At 35.0% G+C, this 16464-nt stretch overlaps 1 protein-coding gene across 1 annotated transcript in view; it reads right to left on the reverse strand.

The window, feature by feature from the left end:
- Window positions 1-16464, reverse strand: part of LOC130853882 (uncharacterized protein C8orf34-like) — a 111244-nt gene that overhangs the window by 8612 nt on the left and 86168 nt on the right. Inside the window, 1 exon segment of the mRNA XM_057736318.1 lies at window positions 11583-11611. Within this exon segment, the coding sequence (XP_057592301.1) occupies window positions 11583-11611 (29 nt within the window).

The raw sequence follows: 16464 nt of genomic DNA on the forward strand, positions 1-16464 counted from the left end.
TCCCTAAATGATCAGATTCTTAAACAAGTATGCTTAAACAATACGAAAAGCATTAGTAGTCATTCTCCAAAGGTCACAGATTTGCTTAGTATTTCCTATTAGCAGGAAACTATTCTATCTCCCAGCAACCTGCTAACCCACAGTGAGTTTCAACATCTCTGACCACTGGTTATCAGTACATTTGATACTACTCCATGTTATTTGAATGTTTTCTCGTCTTAATAAAACAAACTTCATGGAAGACTGGAATCATGTCTTAAATTTATTTTTTCCTCCATAATAACTAGCACAATGATTTAATAAAATAAGCACAAAAACTGTCCTCATTGAATTAAAAATAATTCAAAAACTTAAAAATGGTGAATTATGAAGTACCTTTATGTCTAACTAAAAATCATATAAAAATTCATGAACACTGATGAACAATTTTTAACTTTTTTCATTTTTAAAAATTTTTATTGAAAGAGTTGATTTACAATGTTGTGTTAGTTTCAAGTGTATAGCAAACTGATATATATATATATATATATATAATATATATATTTTTCCTTTACATTCTTTTCCATTATAGGTTATTACAAGATATTGAGCATAGCCCCCTGTGCTATACAGCAGGGTAAAGAAAAAATCAAGGATGCTGCCATAAGACCCTTCATTAACCTCTGAAAAAAACTAAGATGGTGTCTATTAAGAATGTTGTTTCACAACATCTAAAAGACCAGTAATTAAATCTAGAGAGACAGGCATGTCTGGAGAAGCACTGTGGATGTGGTTTTTGGCACAAGAAGAAGAGAGGAATCATATACACAGGAAACCCAAAAATTGTTTGGGATAGTTGAATTGGCAAAGGCACCAGCCTGAAATAAAAAGGACTGAGACTATTCAAGAAGTAAACAGCCCTTGGGGACCCATTTTTCTACACAAGGAGGAAAGCTAAAGAAGTTGCTCCACGGCATCGTTTCCAATGCCTTCTTCAGAAGTGGCCAAAAGGTTAACAAAAAAAGAAACCACAAGCTGTGGAAAACAACAGATGAGGACTCCCAGGGAACCCAGTTTCCACTCTCAGGGAATAGAACTGGGGCTTAATCAAGGAACACCTCCCAACCCCTTAGACAGGAAGACCTGATGACATTTGCCCAGCAAGATTTGAGAACTGCTATGAACTAGTAATTTCTATAAACCTCTCATTATTTCCCTTTTCTAATAGGTATATTTAATGTGGTTATCCCACATCAGACTCATCACTTAATGGGAAAGAAAAAACAAAACTATCATCATTCACGTATGTTTTTATATAGAAAAATCAAGAGAATTCAGAAACAAGTTACAAATTAATATGAGTTCAGTTTACTGAATTTAAGATAAAATTAGAAAAATAACTTTCATTCCTATATGCCAGTAAGTTTTAAAATGTAACTTATAAAACAGATACCATTTATAATAATAGCCAAAAATACAAGGTACCTAGGAATCAATTTAATAAAAATCTGCATGCTCTTTTTTTAATGTAACTATATGACTATCATAAAACATAATATGTAATTAAATGGAAACATGCTCTGTTCATTTACAGAATGACTCAGAAATGTAAAGATGTCAATTCTCTCATATCAATCTAAAATACACAGCAATTCCAAACCCAATGAAACAACAGAAATAAGCAAATGGATCAAAAGGAGAAAACAGAAGGCCCAGAAACAAGATAAATGAAAGAAGCATGCATATTTATAGACAAATGATGAACTTTTCAATAAATAGTTACAGGAAATTTATTATCCATATGGAGGAAAGTATGTTCCAGCTTCTCACCATATTAAAAAAATAATTTCAAGTCGATTAAAGATAAAAACAGAATTTTTAATAGAAAATAAACAGTAATATATTCATGATGTCAAGTATAGAAAAGGATTTCTTAAACAAAACATTACACGTTCATGTTAAAAATTTCTGTTAATAGAAGGAACCATTTAAAAAGTGGTGACACGCCTCAAAATTTAACAACAGACTAGAGATACACATAACCAACAAGAGCTGACATCCAGAATGTATAATAAACTCACACAAACCTAAAGAAAAAAAAAATTACTGGGCAAAAAAAATGAGCAAAAGAGACAAGCAGACATTCAATCTTATCACAAGATATAAATCGTTAATTCAATCCATGAGAAACCATTTTTCATTACAATACTTGATGACAGCCAGTGTCAGCCAGTATCAGAGCAATATATATTATTACAAACTGTTGGTGGGAGCATAAATTAATACAACTTCTCTTGAGAGAAATTCTGTATTTTTCTAGTAAAGTTAAAAGTGCACATGACATATTGCTGGATTAAAGTTCAGTTAGTTGTGTTTTTCTCTTTTAGTGCAGATACATTTTCATGCCTTAGTTAATTGCATCACCTGTCTCTCTCCTGATGCTCAACTGATGATGCTGCTTACCCCAGTGAGAAAATGAAAGCAATCAGCAGAGAATTTGTTCATTTTCTCATTACCAAACCCACCAGCGACTAGCATTCTTGCCTACACTTACAAAAGATGAACTGTCATTTCCTACCAAGGTCTGGCCTAGAAAGTCCTTTATAAACATTTGTAGAATGAATAAAATGACACAATTAAGACAATGTACGATTCAATGTTTCAGTGATGTATTACCAACATTATTAGTCATTAGGAAAATGTAAACCAAAACCACAATAAAATCCTACTTTATACCCATGAGGATGGCTATACTTTAAGACAGACAACAAGTGTTAGCAAGGATATAGAGAAATCTGAACCCTTATACTTGCTGGTGCTGCCACTGTGCAAAATAGTTTGACAGTTCCTCAGGAAATTAAACATAGAGTTAGCAAATGTTCCAGCATTTTCATTCCCTACATGTATGCCCAAGAGAAATTTTAAAAACATGTTCACACAAAAACTTATACATGAATGTTCACGGAAACATTTTTAATAGCTGAAAAGGGGAAACAATTCCAATGTCCACAAATTGATGAATAAATAAACAAAATGTGGTATATCCATACAACAGAATATTATTCAGGAATAAAAAGAAATGGAATACTGATATATGCTACAACATTAACGAACCTTGAAAACATTATGCTAAGTGAAAGAAAACAGTCACAAAAGACCACGTATTTTATGACTGCATTTATACGAAATTTCCAGTATAGGCAAACCAAAAGAGAGAGAAAGTAATTAGTGGTTATCTTGGGCTAAGGGGTTAGGAGGAATGGGGAGTAGACATTGGGGGTGATGAAAATGTTCTAAATTTAGGTTGAAGTAATGGTTACACAAGTCTCTGAATATTCTAAAAACCACTAAACTATACATTTTAAAAGAGTAGATTTTACTATGTGAATTTTATCTCAATAAAGTTACTAAAATAATGCATTAAACTCTTTTTCAGACTTCCCCTTTTATGGTGGAGTACACAGTAGATACTGTAAGGGAAAAGCATGGATTTGGAATCAGACAGATAAAGAATCCAGTGACAGGGCAAGAATAAAGATGCAGTTGTAGAGAATGGACTTGAGGACATGGGGTGGGGGGCGAAGGGGAAGCTGGGACGAAGTGAGAGAGTAGCATTGACATATATACATTACCAAATGTAAAACAGATAGCTAGTAGGAAACCGCTGCATGAAACAGGGAGATCAATTTGATGATGGGCAATGACTGAGAGGGATGGGATATGGGGATATATGCATAAATACAGATGATTCACTTTGTTGTACAGCAAAAATTGGCACAACAGTGTAAAGCAATTATATTCCAATAAAGAGCTGCTTAAAAAAAAAAAAAACAGAATCAGAAGCCAGCAGGGGAGCATTCATTCCATCTCCACTAATTCAGAGACTTTCAGCAAATCACTTAATCATTCTAGCTTCAGTTCCCTTATTTGTAAAACAGGAAAAGCATAACCACTTCATTGGACTGGTACAAGAACTAAATTCAATAATGTCAAAAATACCTAGCATACCTGCTAACCCTAACAAGTGTTCAATATTCTCTCTCCTCCTTTCCTTCGCTATCTTCTGCACCCTGCTACCCATGACCTAAAATTTTTACTCTTTATTATGGAAATTTTCACACTAATACAAAAGTAGAAGGAAGAGTAAAACAAACCCCTTTGTACCACACACATTTTCCTCATTTATCGACTCATGGGTAAACTCACGTTGCCCTTCTCTCCATCCCACATCACCCCTTCTCTGCCCAGATCATTCTGAAGTAAATCCCATTCACTATGTATCATATCATTTGTAAACAGTCCAGTATGTAATGTCTAAAAAAGTAAGAGTGCTTTTTTGTAAACAAATACAATACCATTATCACACCTAAATATAAAGAATATTTTTAATATCAAATATCTAATTAGTTACCAAATTTCCCTGATTATCTTAGGGAATTATCTCAGTTTGTTGCACACGTCAGACTCTAAGCAAGACTCAGTATGTTGTGACTGATGGACAGTCTTTTATGTCTCTTTTAATCTATATATTCTCTTCCACTGTCTCATTTTCTCTCTTGTAATTTTGCTGTTGCTGCTGTTGTTCAAAAAACCTGAGCTGTTTGTCCTGTGAGTTTTCCACAGTCTGGATTTTCCCCTTTGCATCCCTGTGATGTGGTTTAAAATGTTTCTCTGCCCTTTGTAATTTCTGTAAATTAGTAGTTAGTTCAGTATAAAGCTTTTTGTTGTGGTTTTTGTTTTTGCCAATACTGCTTCAGAGAGAATGGTTGGTTTCATCTGCAGGCACATAACATCCCCTTGACTCTCCTTTAGTGATTTTGGCAGCATTGATAATTACTGCTTAGAGCCATTAATTCACTAGGAATTCACTAGACAAGTGGTGACTGTCTAATTTTATAATTCCATATTCACTTATTTGCTGGAATACTTCTGTAAAGAGAAACTTCCTGTCATCAAATATTTGGTTACTCTGAAGTATGATTCATATGGGAAAGAAAGATTGAAAGTTTGATTCTTTCCCATTACTTTTACCAGTTTTTGAAAATAGTAACTTTGGCCCCCTTGCAGCTGCTAAAGATTAGTAATTTTTTGGTTGAACATATGGATTTCAAAGTATTACATATAATTCACTGCACTGCAGTTATTATTCACCTTCAAATTTTCTCAACACTTTCCAGTACAAGACTAAGCCGGCTCCTGAGCTCTTCTGACATAGTCCTAGTGGTCTTCCATAGTTCTTGCCTTCTGGCATAAGATATTTTAGGCTCATTTTGTACACTGTCTGCTCCCAACTTGGAAGCAACCAATATTCCAAGGGACTATGATTCTTTTTAGTTGGAAATATACTTTAAGGCTAGAATCTGAACACTCGGGGTGCTCACTGTTTGGGGGTTGGTAATAGTGGACAGATCTCAGGAATATCTATGTTTTAAACTGAAATAATTCACGCTTACGAAAAAGTTGAGGGGAAAAAAAAAGAATTCCTGTATATCCTTCACCCAGATTGCCTAAATATTGTTAACATGATAATGTCAATGTTGTTAGTTGACATTTTGCTTTATCATACATATTTATACACACACACATTCATATAATTTCCCCAGAACAATTTGAAGGTAATTCTTAAATATGAATAATCCTTTACTCATAAACACTTCAGAGTGTATTTCCTACAAAGAAGGGGATTTTCTTACATGGCCACGGTATAATTACCAAAACCAGTAACCAATACGGATATAATAGTAATACACCAAACTTGTTTAAATTTCCCCAATTATTCACATAATGTTGCATACCACAAAAAAAATCCTAGATCATGTATGGTGTTCAATTGTCATGTGGTCTTATCATCTCCCTTAATGTGGAACAGTTTTCAGTCTTTCTTTGACATTTATGACCTTCATGGTTTTTAAAAACAAGGCCAGTTATTTTTTAGTAGGTCCTTCAATTTGTTTTTCAAATTTTTCCTCATGACTACATTCAAGTCGTGTATTTTGGGGAAGAATAACGCAGAAATGATGTATTCCTTTCATATCAAAACGCACATGATGCTGAATTGTCCCAGGGCTGATGAGACAACCTTGATCACTTGGTTAAGGGGGTGTCTTCCATGTTCTCCACTGTACAGTTGCTACTTTTCTCTCATCAACTATTAAGTATCTTCTGAGGAGTAATTTTGAAAGCATACAGATATCCTGTAGTTCATCAAAATTTCATCTGCTAATTTTAATATTCTTTGCTGAACTTTGTCTTCGTCAATTACTATGACGGTTGCCAATTTGTGATTTTCTAGTTTCACCACTCCTTCTAAATGTATTTGTTGGTACTCTACTCTGAGAAAAAGCTTCTCCCTCACCTCCATTTATGTAGGTATGTACGTATGTATATGTATGTACATAGGTATATCAGTATGGATTTATGGGTTTTATTTTATTCAATGGACTATAACACATTACTATCATTATTTTTAGGCTTTAATGTTCCTAGTAGGATCTTGTACAAGGAGGTCCCTATGTCCTTCTGACACATTCCATCATTCTTTGATTGAATCTTTACCTTTTGATGCTAAATGATATCCAGACTCAAGTTGTACTTTCTCAGCTGCGAATCTAGATTCAGCCATTTCTCCAAAGAGACCTGGTTCCTTTTAATAGAGAACAATATTCAGAAAACACTATCTGGGCTCTAGTTGTGTTCAATACCTGTAAAGAGTGTAGTTTCATTTTTAAAATAAAAAATATTATGAGTTCTTGATGATACTTTCAATTTAAAACAGGATATAGGATTTTTACTTAAACTTAGGATCTTATATCTGTGTTTCCTTTCCCCTATGCCAAAAATTCTGGTTCTTAAGGATATCAGTGTAATTACTTCTTTGCTATATCACACAAAGCATACACAACAGTCTCTTTATAATAATATCAACACTGTCATTAGTGACACAATTACTAAAAACAGTTTAAAAGCTGATGCTGTTCCCTCTGTGCTTTGGGTATATCCCACTAGAGAACAATCAAATCACTGTGTTTATGACTTGGAATAATTCACCTCAGTGAGTTTTGCCATTAACCTGAAATACAGTTGTGCACATTTGTTTCATTTTGCTTTTGACTGTCAGAAATAACTGTTTTAAAAGTTAACCTTGTTTTTTAAAAATTATATAAAGTATTTAAATGGTTCCAAAGTCTCATATAAACAAAGTTCTAAGAAGTCAAGATTCTATCTCTATCCTCTCTACACCTTCCTCACTCCTATTCTCTATTCCTTCCCTTCTCCCATAGGCAACAAAAAAAGTAAGTGTGTGTGCGCGCGTGCGCGCATGTGTGTTTTACAGTATGGCAGGTTCTGCCATTGTTGTTTTGGCTTTAATATAAGCAAATATTATATCTATACTTCCATTACACTTACTTAGGTAAATGGTAGCATACTATAAACACACTTCTTCTCCTTGCCTTTTTTATTCAACAATATATCCTGGGGATCACTCTGTAGTATCTACAGAGATATTCTTTCATTTTTATAGCTGTACAGTACTCTACAGTGTATGTACCATAATTTATCCATATTCTTCTTTTAATGAACATTCAGTTATTTCAACTCTTTTCCTATTAAAATAGCACAACAATGTATAGTCACCCGCATTGGTCTTTTTATAGTTTTGCAAGTGTGTCCTTGGAATGGACCCATAGAAGTAGGATCATTTGATCAAAGAATAACTGCATATATAATTTTTTAGACATTAAAAGCTTGGAGCTTGAAGGACGAAAAACAGTTGGAGAAAGGAGAGTGAATGACAATGAGCAAAAATGTGGAAATAAATAAAAAATATGACTTGGAAGTACTGTAGTCTGGCTGCCTCACAGTATTCCTTTTTCATCACAGCACAGACTCTGAGTAGAGAAAAAGAGGAAAATAAAGCATAAGATACAGATTTGAAAGACAAAATGGAAACTTAACTCTAGTCTTAGAAACTTGGACTTAATTTGTTAAGTAGCAGTGAGTCATGGAAAAAATTTTAGCAGGATTCCCTAGGTAGGGTTCCCTAAAACCAGAGGCTGAGCAAGTGATTAACTGATGGGGGTCTCTTAAGTGAAACCTGTAAGAGAGTGAAGGCAGCAGGAGAAAACGGGAAGAAGCTAGGCAAAGATACGGGTTCAGCTAAAGTCTACTCTCAGCCTAACCTGCAGGGAGCTCTGTAACGTAAACTCACAGCCTTATTTTAGTCAGTCATTGGTTGATGGCCAACCCAGGCATTTCTGGGCAGGATGGCTCCCACTGAGTTGAGACAATCCTCTGGAGAAGGGTGAGTCCGTAAGCACCCAATATTCACAGGAACTGAAGGATGGGTCACACTACCCTATTAAAGGGTAACCGAGCAGGCACCACCCAGGCCTACTCTATGGCATATTGAAGGGTGAATTAGAAAGGTAGGACCCTGAAGAATTACATAAAGATATGAAAGGTAATACCATCTGAACTTGGATAGTCGCTGTGTAAGCAAAATAATGGCTTCCCAAAGATGTCCATGTCCTAACCCCCAAACCTCTGAATATGTTACATTACATGGCAAAAGGGGCTCTGCATGATTAAGGTTAAGATGTTAAAATGAGATTATCCAGATTATCTGGGTGGCCCCAAACTAATCACAGGATTCCATACAAGTGGACAGCTTTTCCTGAATGCAGTGAGACAGAAATGAGATACTACTGGTTTTGAAGATGTAGAAAAGGGACCATGCACCAGGAATGCAGCAACCTTTAGAAGCCAAAAAGGCAAGGTAACACATTTTCCCTAGGACTTCAGGAAGGAACGAAGCCCTGTTACACCTGATTTTAGCCCAGGAAGACTTATGGTTTAACTTCTAAACTACAGAACTGTAAGATAATAAATTTGTGGTATTTCAATTTGTTACAACAGCAATAGAAAACCAATACAATGGGCTAAGAAAAGGGAAACGAAAAGACTAATGAATAAGACATTTATTGAAGTCTCACAATTTAAGAAAAAAAAAGCCTCAAAAATAACATTAGCCTCTGTTTTATTTTTCCATTTTAAGTAGAATTAATAATTCTTATTAGCTTTATCAGAATTCATAAACTAATTTTAAAAGTCATAGAAAAAATAACTTCAGTGAAACTATAAGTGAATTAGAATAAGAGTAAAAGATCAGTATTTTATAAAGGTTACGAAAGACAGATCTTTAGTGAACCCCCAAAATTGTTAATGGAAGATTAAAATGAAGAAGCTGTATTGATTTTTATTACTATATTAAAGACATAGGTGTCAGTTCAACACACATTGTAAACCATTCTTTTTGACTACGGTTTCAGCACCTGCCTGAGATTCATGTTTTCTTGAGAAAAATGCAAGACTGTGAGCTTCAAGGTCAGCAGAGGGCGCCATGGTGCAGGCTCTCCCTCTCTCCAAGCAGGCAAAGGATGGTGGTTTTGGCTCTGGCAGCCTGAGTGTCCTCTGTATAACCTCATACTCCTGAATATCAGGTGTGAGAGCGGGAACAATTTTTTTGCACCGACAATTTTTTTCAGTAAAAGCTTATTTATGACAATAGTTGGCATCTTTCTCAATAAATCTCCCCTCAGCCAGGGCTTAGAAGAGAGGAGGTGAGTGGGGGGGAGGATGTGTCCTAAGGATGATATTTAACCAAGTGTCAAGGCTTCCACATTTTTATCCAGTGAGGTGAAATCCATTTTCAGTTCAAAGAACAACTGGTATGTTCTTCAGCTCACCAAAAAAAGGTTGATGTAGAAACCAACCAGGCTGCAAGTCAGAGCCCAGGAAAAAAAAGGAAGGACAAGGGCCAAGCAGTCATAGAAGCTAATTTATGGCTCAGGCAGCCAGGGCTTTGCAGAATACACTGGAAGGAGCAAATGAACCCAGAAATAATGATAATTATGTCTTTGTACTTAGAATGAACACAAAAAAATAAATACAAGACAAATAATTTCTGCAAATAATAAGGAAAGTCACAGTATAAGGAGGAGACCAGCTGGGACAAAGACAATAATGGACAGAGGAGGACTAGAAGAACAGGACAAAGCCGGGAGACCTCATCTGCCACTTATTCTACTTGCTATGGTATACAGTCTAGACCTAGTTTTGCACAAAGTTAGTATGGACTGAGATTTAAATAATTTTAATATATTATGATGGTTTATCAAAGGTAATTTATATTTAAAAGTACATTCATAAATTTCACGTATTTAGTGAATCAGAAATGTATTTTTTTGATACAAAACTTAAAAGGGGCAGTCCTACTTGGAACAGACTAACTTTATTGCTTTTGTAAATTATAATTATTACCTTATAGTTTTTTATTTTTAAATGTCATGGTTTATATAATCCCATTTTTTGTACTATACTTTCTATCACTTTCTTACCTATATATGTAGCCATCAAGCCAAATTTCAATATGCTCTCTGTTTAAAGAGACATCTGGACCAATGTTCATCAAATATTGATGGCTATTTCTAGGTGCTTCTCCCTTTTCCAATCTGATGTCAGATTTTTTTTCAGCCACAACAGACTGAATGCAGAAGCAGATATGAAAACCCCAAATTTTCAATTCAACCAGACATTAAAGAGATTTTCAAAAATGTAAACAATGCCACTTTCTCACAAATATCTTGTTTTGGAAAATAAAATATTTTTCAAAAAAATGTTATTTTTGTTAATGTAATAGTGTTGTTTTCTAAGTGAATAAACATGTAAAATTTTTATCAGTTTTAACTTCTAACATGGCAAATATTGATAAATAAAACCTATATAAATCAAAGCTTCTGGGGTCCTCCACATAATTTTTAGGAGTATAAGGGGTCTTAAGACCAAAAAAATGAGAACTTCTATTTCAATGACTCCTAAATGTATAACTCTAAATCAAATCTTGCTCATGAGCAACGACTCATATAAATATGTTTCACAGACAACTCAAACTAAACAATCCAAAAGAGAAAACGTGGTGCTACCCCAATCTCCCAAATCCGCTATTTCCCCAGGTTTTCCAATTGTGTTAAATGGCACTACAATTCACCTACTTGCTCATCCCCCAAACCTAGGAATCATCACGGACTGATTGCTTCTATAACTGATCCGTTAAAATATATTCCTAATCATATCATTTCTCACCACCTTCACAACTATCACCCCACTGCAAGGCACCAGCATATTCCCTTGGAATTAAAAAAAAACAAAAAAACAAAAAAACAAAAAACACCTTACTGAATAAGGTTTCCAAAGGGTAGCTACAGAAAAGTACAAGTGTCTTCCATATCATCATCATCATCATATAGAGACAGGCAGAATCTAAATAGTTTGTATTAGTTTTCATTTTCAATATAGTGATTCAGTGATTACGGTGATTCAATTTTCTCTAAATTACAGTGATTCAGAATTCTTCAAATTCTAAAACTCTCAACTCAAAAGAACAGGTGATATATATTTCATGCAATAACTTTCATAAAAGAAAGCATGTAACTTTGAAAGTTTTAAAATGATAGCATCAAATAAACTATATTTCAGAAACTCAGACAGTGTATAAAAATGTAAGTTCTATATTATATTTTCATTAGATGGATAGTTCAACGTACCTTATCAAGTTCATCTGAAATTGCAATACCTGGAATGCAAGAGAGATAAGTAAAAAAGTTTTAGAAGCAATCCTTAATAACCCAACCTTAAAAACAAAATGTTCTACTTGTAGAACAAGTGCATTTTCCATTCTCTGTTTTCTTTTTAAGAGTGCTTCAGAATAACGTGGTACCACCCTTTCTACTGATGAAAACAAACTAGGAATTTAAATCAGCTATAACCGTGTGAACTGCTGAAACAATGCAAATAATGCAACAAAAACAAAACAAGTATCATACTGCTTGTACGCTGTTAAACACAGAGCAAACTTGCAGAGACAACTGTAGAGATGCTGTCTTTATGTGATAATGACAACCAAGTGCAACTTAGCTTGTTACACTTCTGCTCTTTTTAAAGAACTGATTCAGATTCTTAGAGTGATAAAATATTAAGGCAGAAAGGTGGCTGGAGATGATGTATTTTAATTCCCTTATTTTCCAGGTGAGGACACAGACTAGAGAGCGTAAGGAATTTGTCCCACATTCCCTTAGATCAACAGCTTCTTGAGCCAATGAATAAAGATTCCTCCTCAAAAGCTCACCTTCTTCCATCCACACACTCTTCAATGTACATCTGTTCAATTTCTCTTTACCATTCTTCCAAAATTGTTCTGTTAGTAACGTAAAAACTTGTAGTCCTTGATTTGTTTCCCTGTGATGACAGACTCTGTTAACCCCATTCTCTTTCTTGAAATGCTGCCCTACCTTTCCTCTTCTTTGTCTCCTTCACAGGAATTCTCTTCTTAAGAGGTAGGCAGTCTCTCCCTGAAATGCCAAGGGTACAATTCCCTTGGTAACCTAACCCATACCACTGATGTTTTATTCCTATATACGGTGATGACCAGCAAATCTTTATCACCAGCACAGTCTTGTCTTACTGAGCTAGTTGCTGAATCCCCATGCGCATTTCAATCGTAACACATCAGGCTAAAGACATCATCCTCTCATTGTCTCACTTCCTGTTTTGTCTGAATGATGGTGTGCCCATGCTGCACACAGGCACCGTGGCCAGGCACTGGAGCAGGTGCGGCCAGCCCTCAGGTTTGGGACATAGGACAGAGGGAAGCTGGTGTCAAACCCCAGTGCAAGATTGGCCCAGAGACGAGGAAAGTTCTAAAGTTAGAAGTCCAAGGAAACAGAGAGACAGAGGCCAAAGTTCAGCAGACTAAAGCACTAGAAAGAATGAACTGGGTTGGAAGAGAAACTCTGAAAATAGTCTCAAGAAAATAAACCTGAGTAAAGATCCCCTCACTGCTCAGGTACAGAATGTCCATATCGGATACTTCACCAGTTGCTGTATCATCTCAATCTAGTAAACTAAGAAGTTAATCATACACAAAGCAGAAAAAATATGCCCTACCTCATCTCAATAAATGGCACCACTCTTCCCCTTGTAGATAAAACTAGAAACACAAGTGTATTCAAGATGCACTTTTCATAACAATATTATATAAAATTCTCTTTTGGTAAAAGTTATTGGTAACTAAGAATTTTTATGTGTCACTACACTAAAACAGTCTATCCATGACATTGGAGATTCGCGGTGACCTAAGCTTAACAATTATTCAAGAACTTGCTGTATCACGAAGGCAGCTCCTTCAACAATTCAGGGAGAGAAGGATTCATGAAGGTAGCACTGCAGCTGGGCAGCATCACTACTGAGTGTGTGGTAAAGAACTCTGAGATATAATGGTTCTGCAGTAGGGAAGTAAATGTGAGACAGACAGATCCCAACGCTTTCTGGACAATTATAAACATTTCTAGAGGTCTAGTATATCACACATTTATGAATGTTTGGGTTTAAAAAGTATATAAAATTATTAAGGGTCACTTGGAATAACTCAGAGTTCAAGATAACGGAAGAATTTTATAGAGTACTAAATGGTTTATGTCATAGTCTACAGTAGATTTAAAGTATATTATTCCAGTTTATAAAACCCAAATATATATTTTAAATGCTTATATTTACATTGATACAATATTATGAAAAAGTTCCTTTCCAATATAATTTCAAGATTAAAACTGAATATATTATTAAAATAAATATTTAAAAGAATCTATTTTAAAAGACAGAAATAGAGAGTAGATACATAAAACAAAATTTTCTTTCTCATCCAAAATCATAAAAATTAGATATCTGGAATTAAACAACCCATTACTCAATTTTCTGAGATTTTTGAACCTCTCTTGATTATTTTTAACTTTCTGCATTAATGTCCTTGGCCCTGCAAAAAGAGTTTCCTCACTCAATTTTTAGAAAAAGCTATCAGTTGATCTTTACATTTCTTTTATATCTCAGACTTGGGAATCCATTATTCATAAAGATAGCAGCAATACTTCGCCTATCTAGAGTGCAGCCAAGAACTAGCAAATAAGTCAAAAGGCCTTGAATGGTCAAAATGCATGTCACACAGAACTTGCACCTCACTTGTGAGCTAGCTCCTTACATCCTCTGTGCACTGTCCATTTTAGCAAGTATCAGGAACTGTTTTGCAGGGCCAAGAAATTACCAGTGGAAAATGAAGATGAAGAAAACGGCTGCTGTGAAGACATATTAAAGTATAAGCGCTGATGGGTACCAGAATAAAGCTCAAACTAACTAAATGGAAACTTGGTTTGAGGAAGGAACTATGCCTCTAATTGTTCAAAGTGTCTGGTCTTACATATTTTTTTCAGATACCTATTACTATATTTTCTTAACATTTACATGTTTTGATAATTTTGGTTAAGAATCATCTAAAAAAAATCTCTGCTATTGAAATACATATAATTCTTTAGGCTCTCTATTATCCATGTCAAATTGCCTAGGATACTTTTCCCTTTTTGTGTTTCATTTTTAATCAAACTTTAAATTGATTAAAAGCAGTTGAAAGAATGTTAAAGCAATACTTTTTTACAGAAGCTTGAAGCTCTAATGAGAACCATTCATACTGAGTAGCCAGGATATTTCTCCCAGTGCCTAGCAGAACATTCACAGCTATTCTCTGAGAGGAGATTCACAATTTTTAGGCATTTCATTAACTCTTAAAATCATCATATTTTAAGTTATAGTTTTAAAGTTTATAGAAACTGAGGAGCAGTAGGAAACAGAACATGCGAGAGAAATACAGTTGGTTGCCGTAATATATCGTAAGCAAAGAAGGCCCAAGATTTGATTACAGGACTCTTGATGCATACTGGAACACATAGTCTTCCTAAAAGCCAAACTGAGATCTTACAGGAAATGCTGTCCTTTCAGAGTAGCTACAAAGGCTTGGCTTAGGGCAGCAATGGTGTCCAGGCTAGAAATGGGCCTCTTTGAGGAAAAAGGGGGAAACGAGTTCCTTCAGAAACTAAGCTTCCCTTTAGATAAAGATGCAAGGGCTCCGACAGGCATATCAGAGATTGGTTCCTGATTCTGCTGTAGTGCCAACCTATCTGGATACTTCCATTTGTGTCCAACTTGTGGGCCTTTCCATTTATTCCAACCCCCAAAGAAGTCTCAGTAGTATCAGGAATTTATTCCAAAACACAGCTCTCACATTCCCAGCTGTGCTAGATCAAGTAAACAGGAGCTACCTGCTCCACCAAGATTTCCATTTTCCCAGGCATCAGGTTAGCCCTAGAGTTAGACTCACGCTGTAGCCAGAAGAAATGAAAGTAGCAAATTTTCACGATTCTTTACAGCTCAGTCAGTGTAATTTATTTTATGAGAGTAGATCAGAAATTTCATAAGGCATAAAATGGAAGTAGCTATTTTCCAAAGTCTGATTCCCTATTGTAAAAAATTCCAATGATTATCAGAATGTAAAGACATACTCCCCCAATTCTTCCTTTTGCAAAAAGCCTACTTTATTTCATTTTGTCAAACCAATACATGTTTATCACAGAAAAAAATAGCAAATATAAGGGGAAAAGGAAAACAAATCTCCACTCATAAATAATGATAACAGTTTCTTGTGAGGTCTTCCAAATAATTTTGTGAGTATATACATGCATACATACAAATGCTGTATGCCTCTATATGCATGTATAAAACAAAATTGAAGGCAAACAATATTTTATTACATGCTTTCTGTATAAAACTATATTTTATATTAGTAAATATTTTCTATAGTATCATGTTTAATGACTATAAAGTATATCATTGTGTGAATACCATGATTTCTTTATTTTTCTTTCTCTAATAAAAGATACTTAATTTTCAACTTTTTCAACTATGAATCCCATCACAGTAAACAATGGAAACATAGCTTGGAGATGGCTCCACACACAATAAATATGTTTCCCATCCTTTTTTTTACCAACTTATTTGTCACTTCAGACAAATAAATTTTCTGAAATATTTTCCCTCCTTGATTTTTTGAAAGCATTCTATCTTGGTTTTCATCCATCCTGTCTGAAAATTCCTTTTCAGTGTCCTCAACTAGGTCACTTTTCTACCAGTATCTCAAATGTTGATGGTGGGGGGGGGGGGTGTCTTTTTCCTTATATATTAAAGATTCCCATAGCTATATCCCTAATCAAACTTCTTCTCCAAATAGGCAATTTATACACACACACACACACACACACACACACACACACACACAGAGAACTGCTGGGAACAGAGAAGGGCTATCCACCCCATCTGGATGTCCCAAAGGTGTCTGAAACAACATTCCTCCTCCACTCTCAAACACTCATGAATTCTTATCTGAGGCAGAGTCAGCACCCACTCACCTTGATTATTAACAAAACCAAAACATAAAACAATCTAAGCACATCATTTTCTCTTTATTCTCACACTTCTTTCATATCAACGAGTCTTAATCATAAAATCTTCTACACTTCTTAAAACTTTCCCTCTTTTCTATCCCACGGC

This window comes from Hippopotamus amphibius, chromosome 5 (genome assembly GCF_030028045.1).
Source record: "Hippopotamus amphibius kiboko isolate mHipAmp2 chromosome 5, mHipAmp2.hap2, whole genome shotgun sequence".
NCBI lineage: Eukaryota > Metazoa > Chordata > Mammalia > Artiodactyla > Hippopotamidae > Hippopotamus > Hippopotamus amphibius.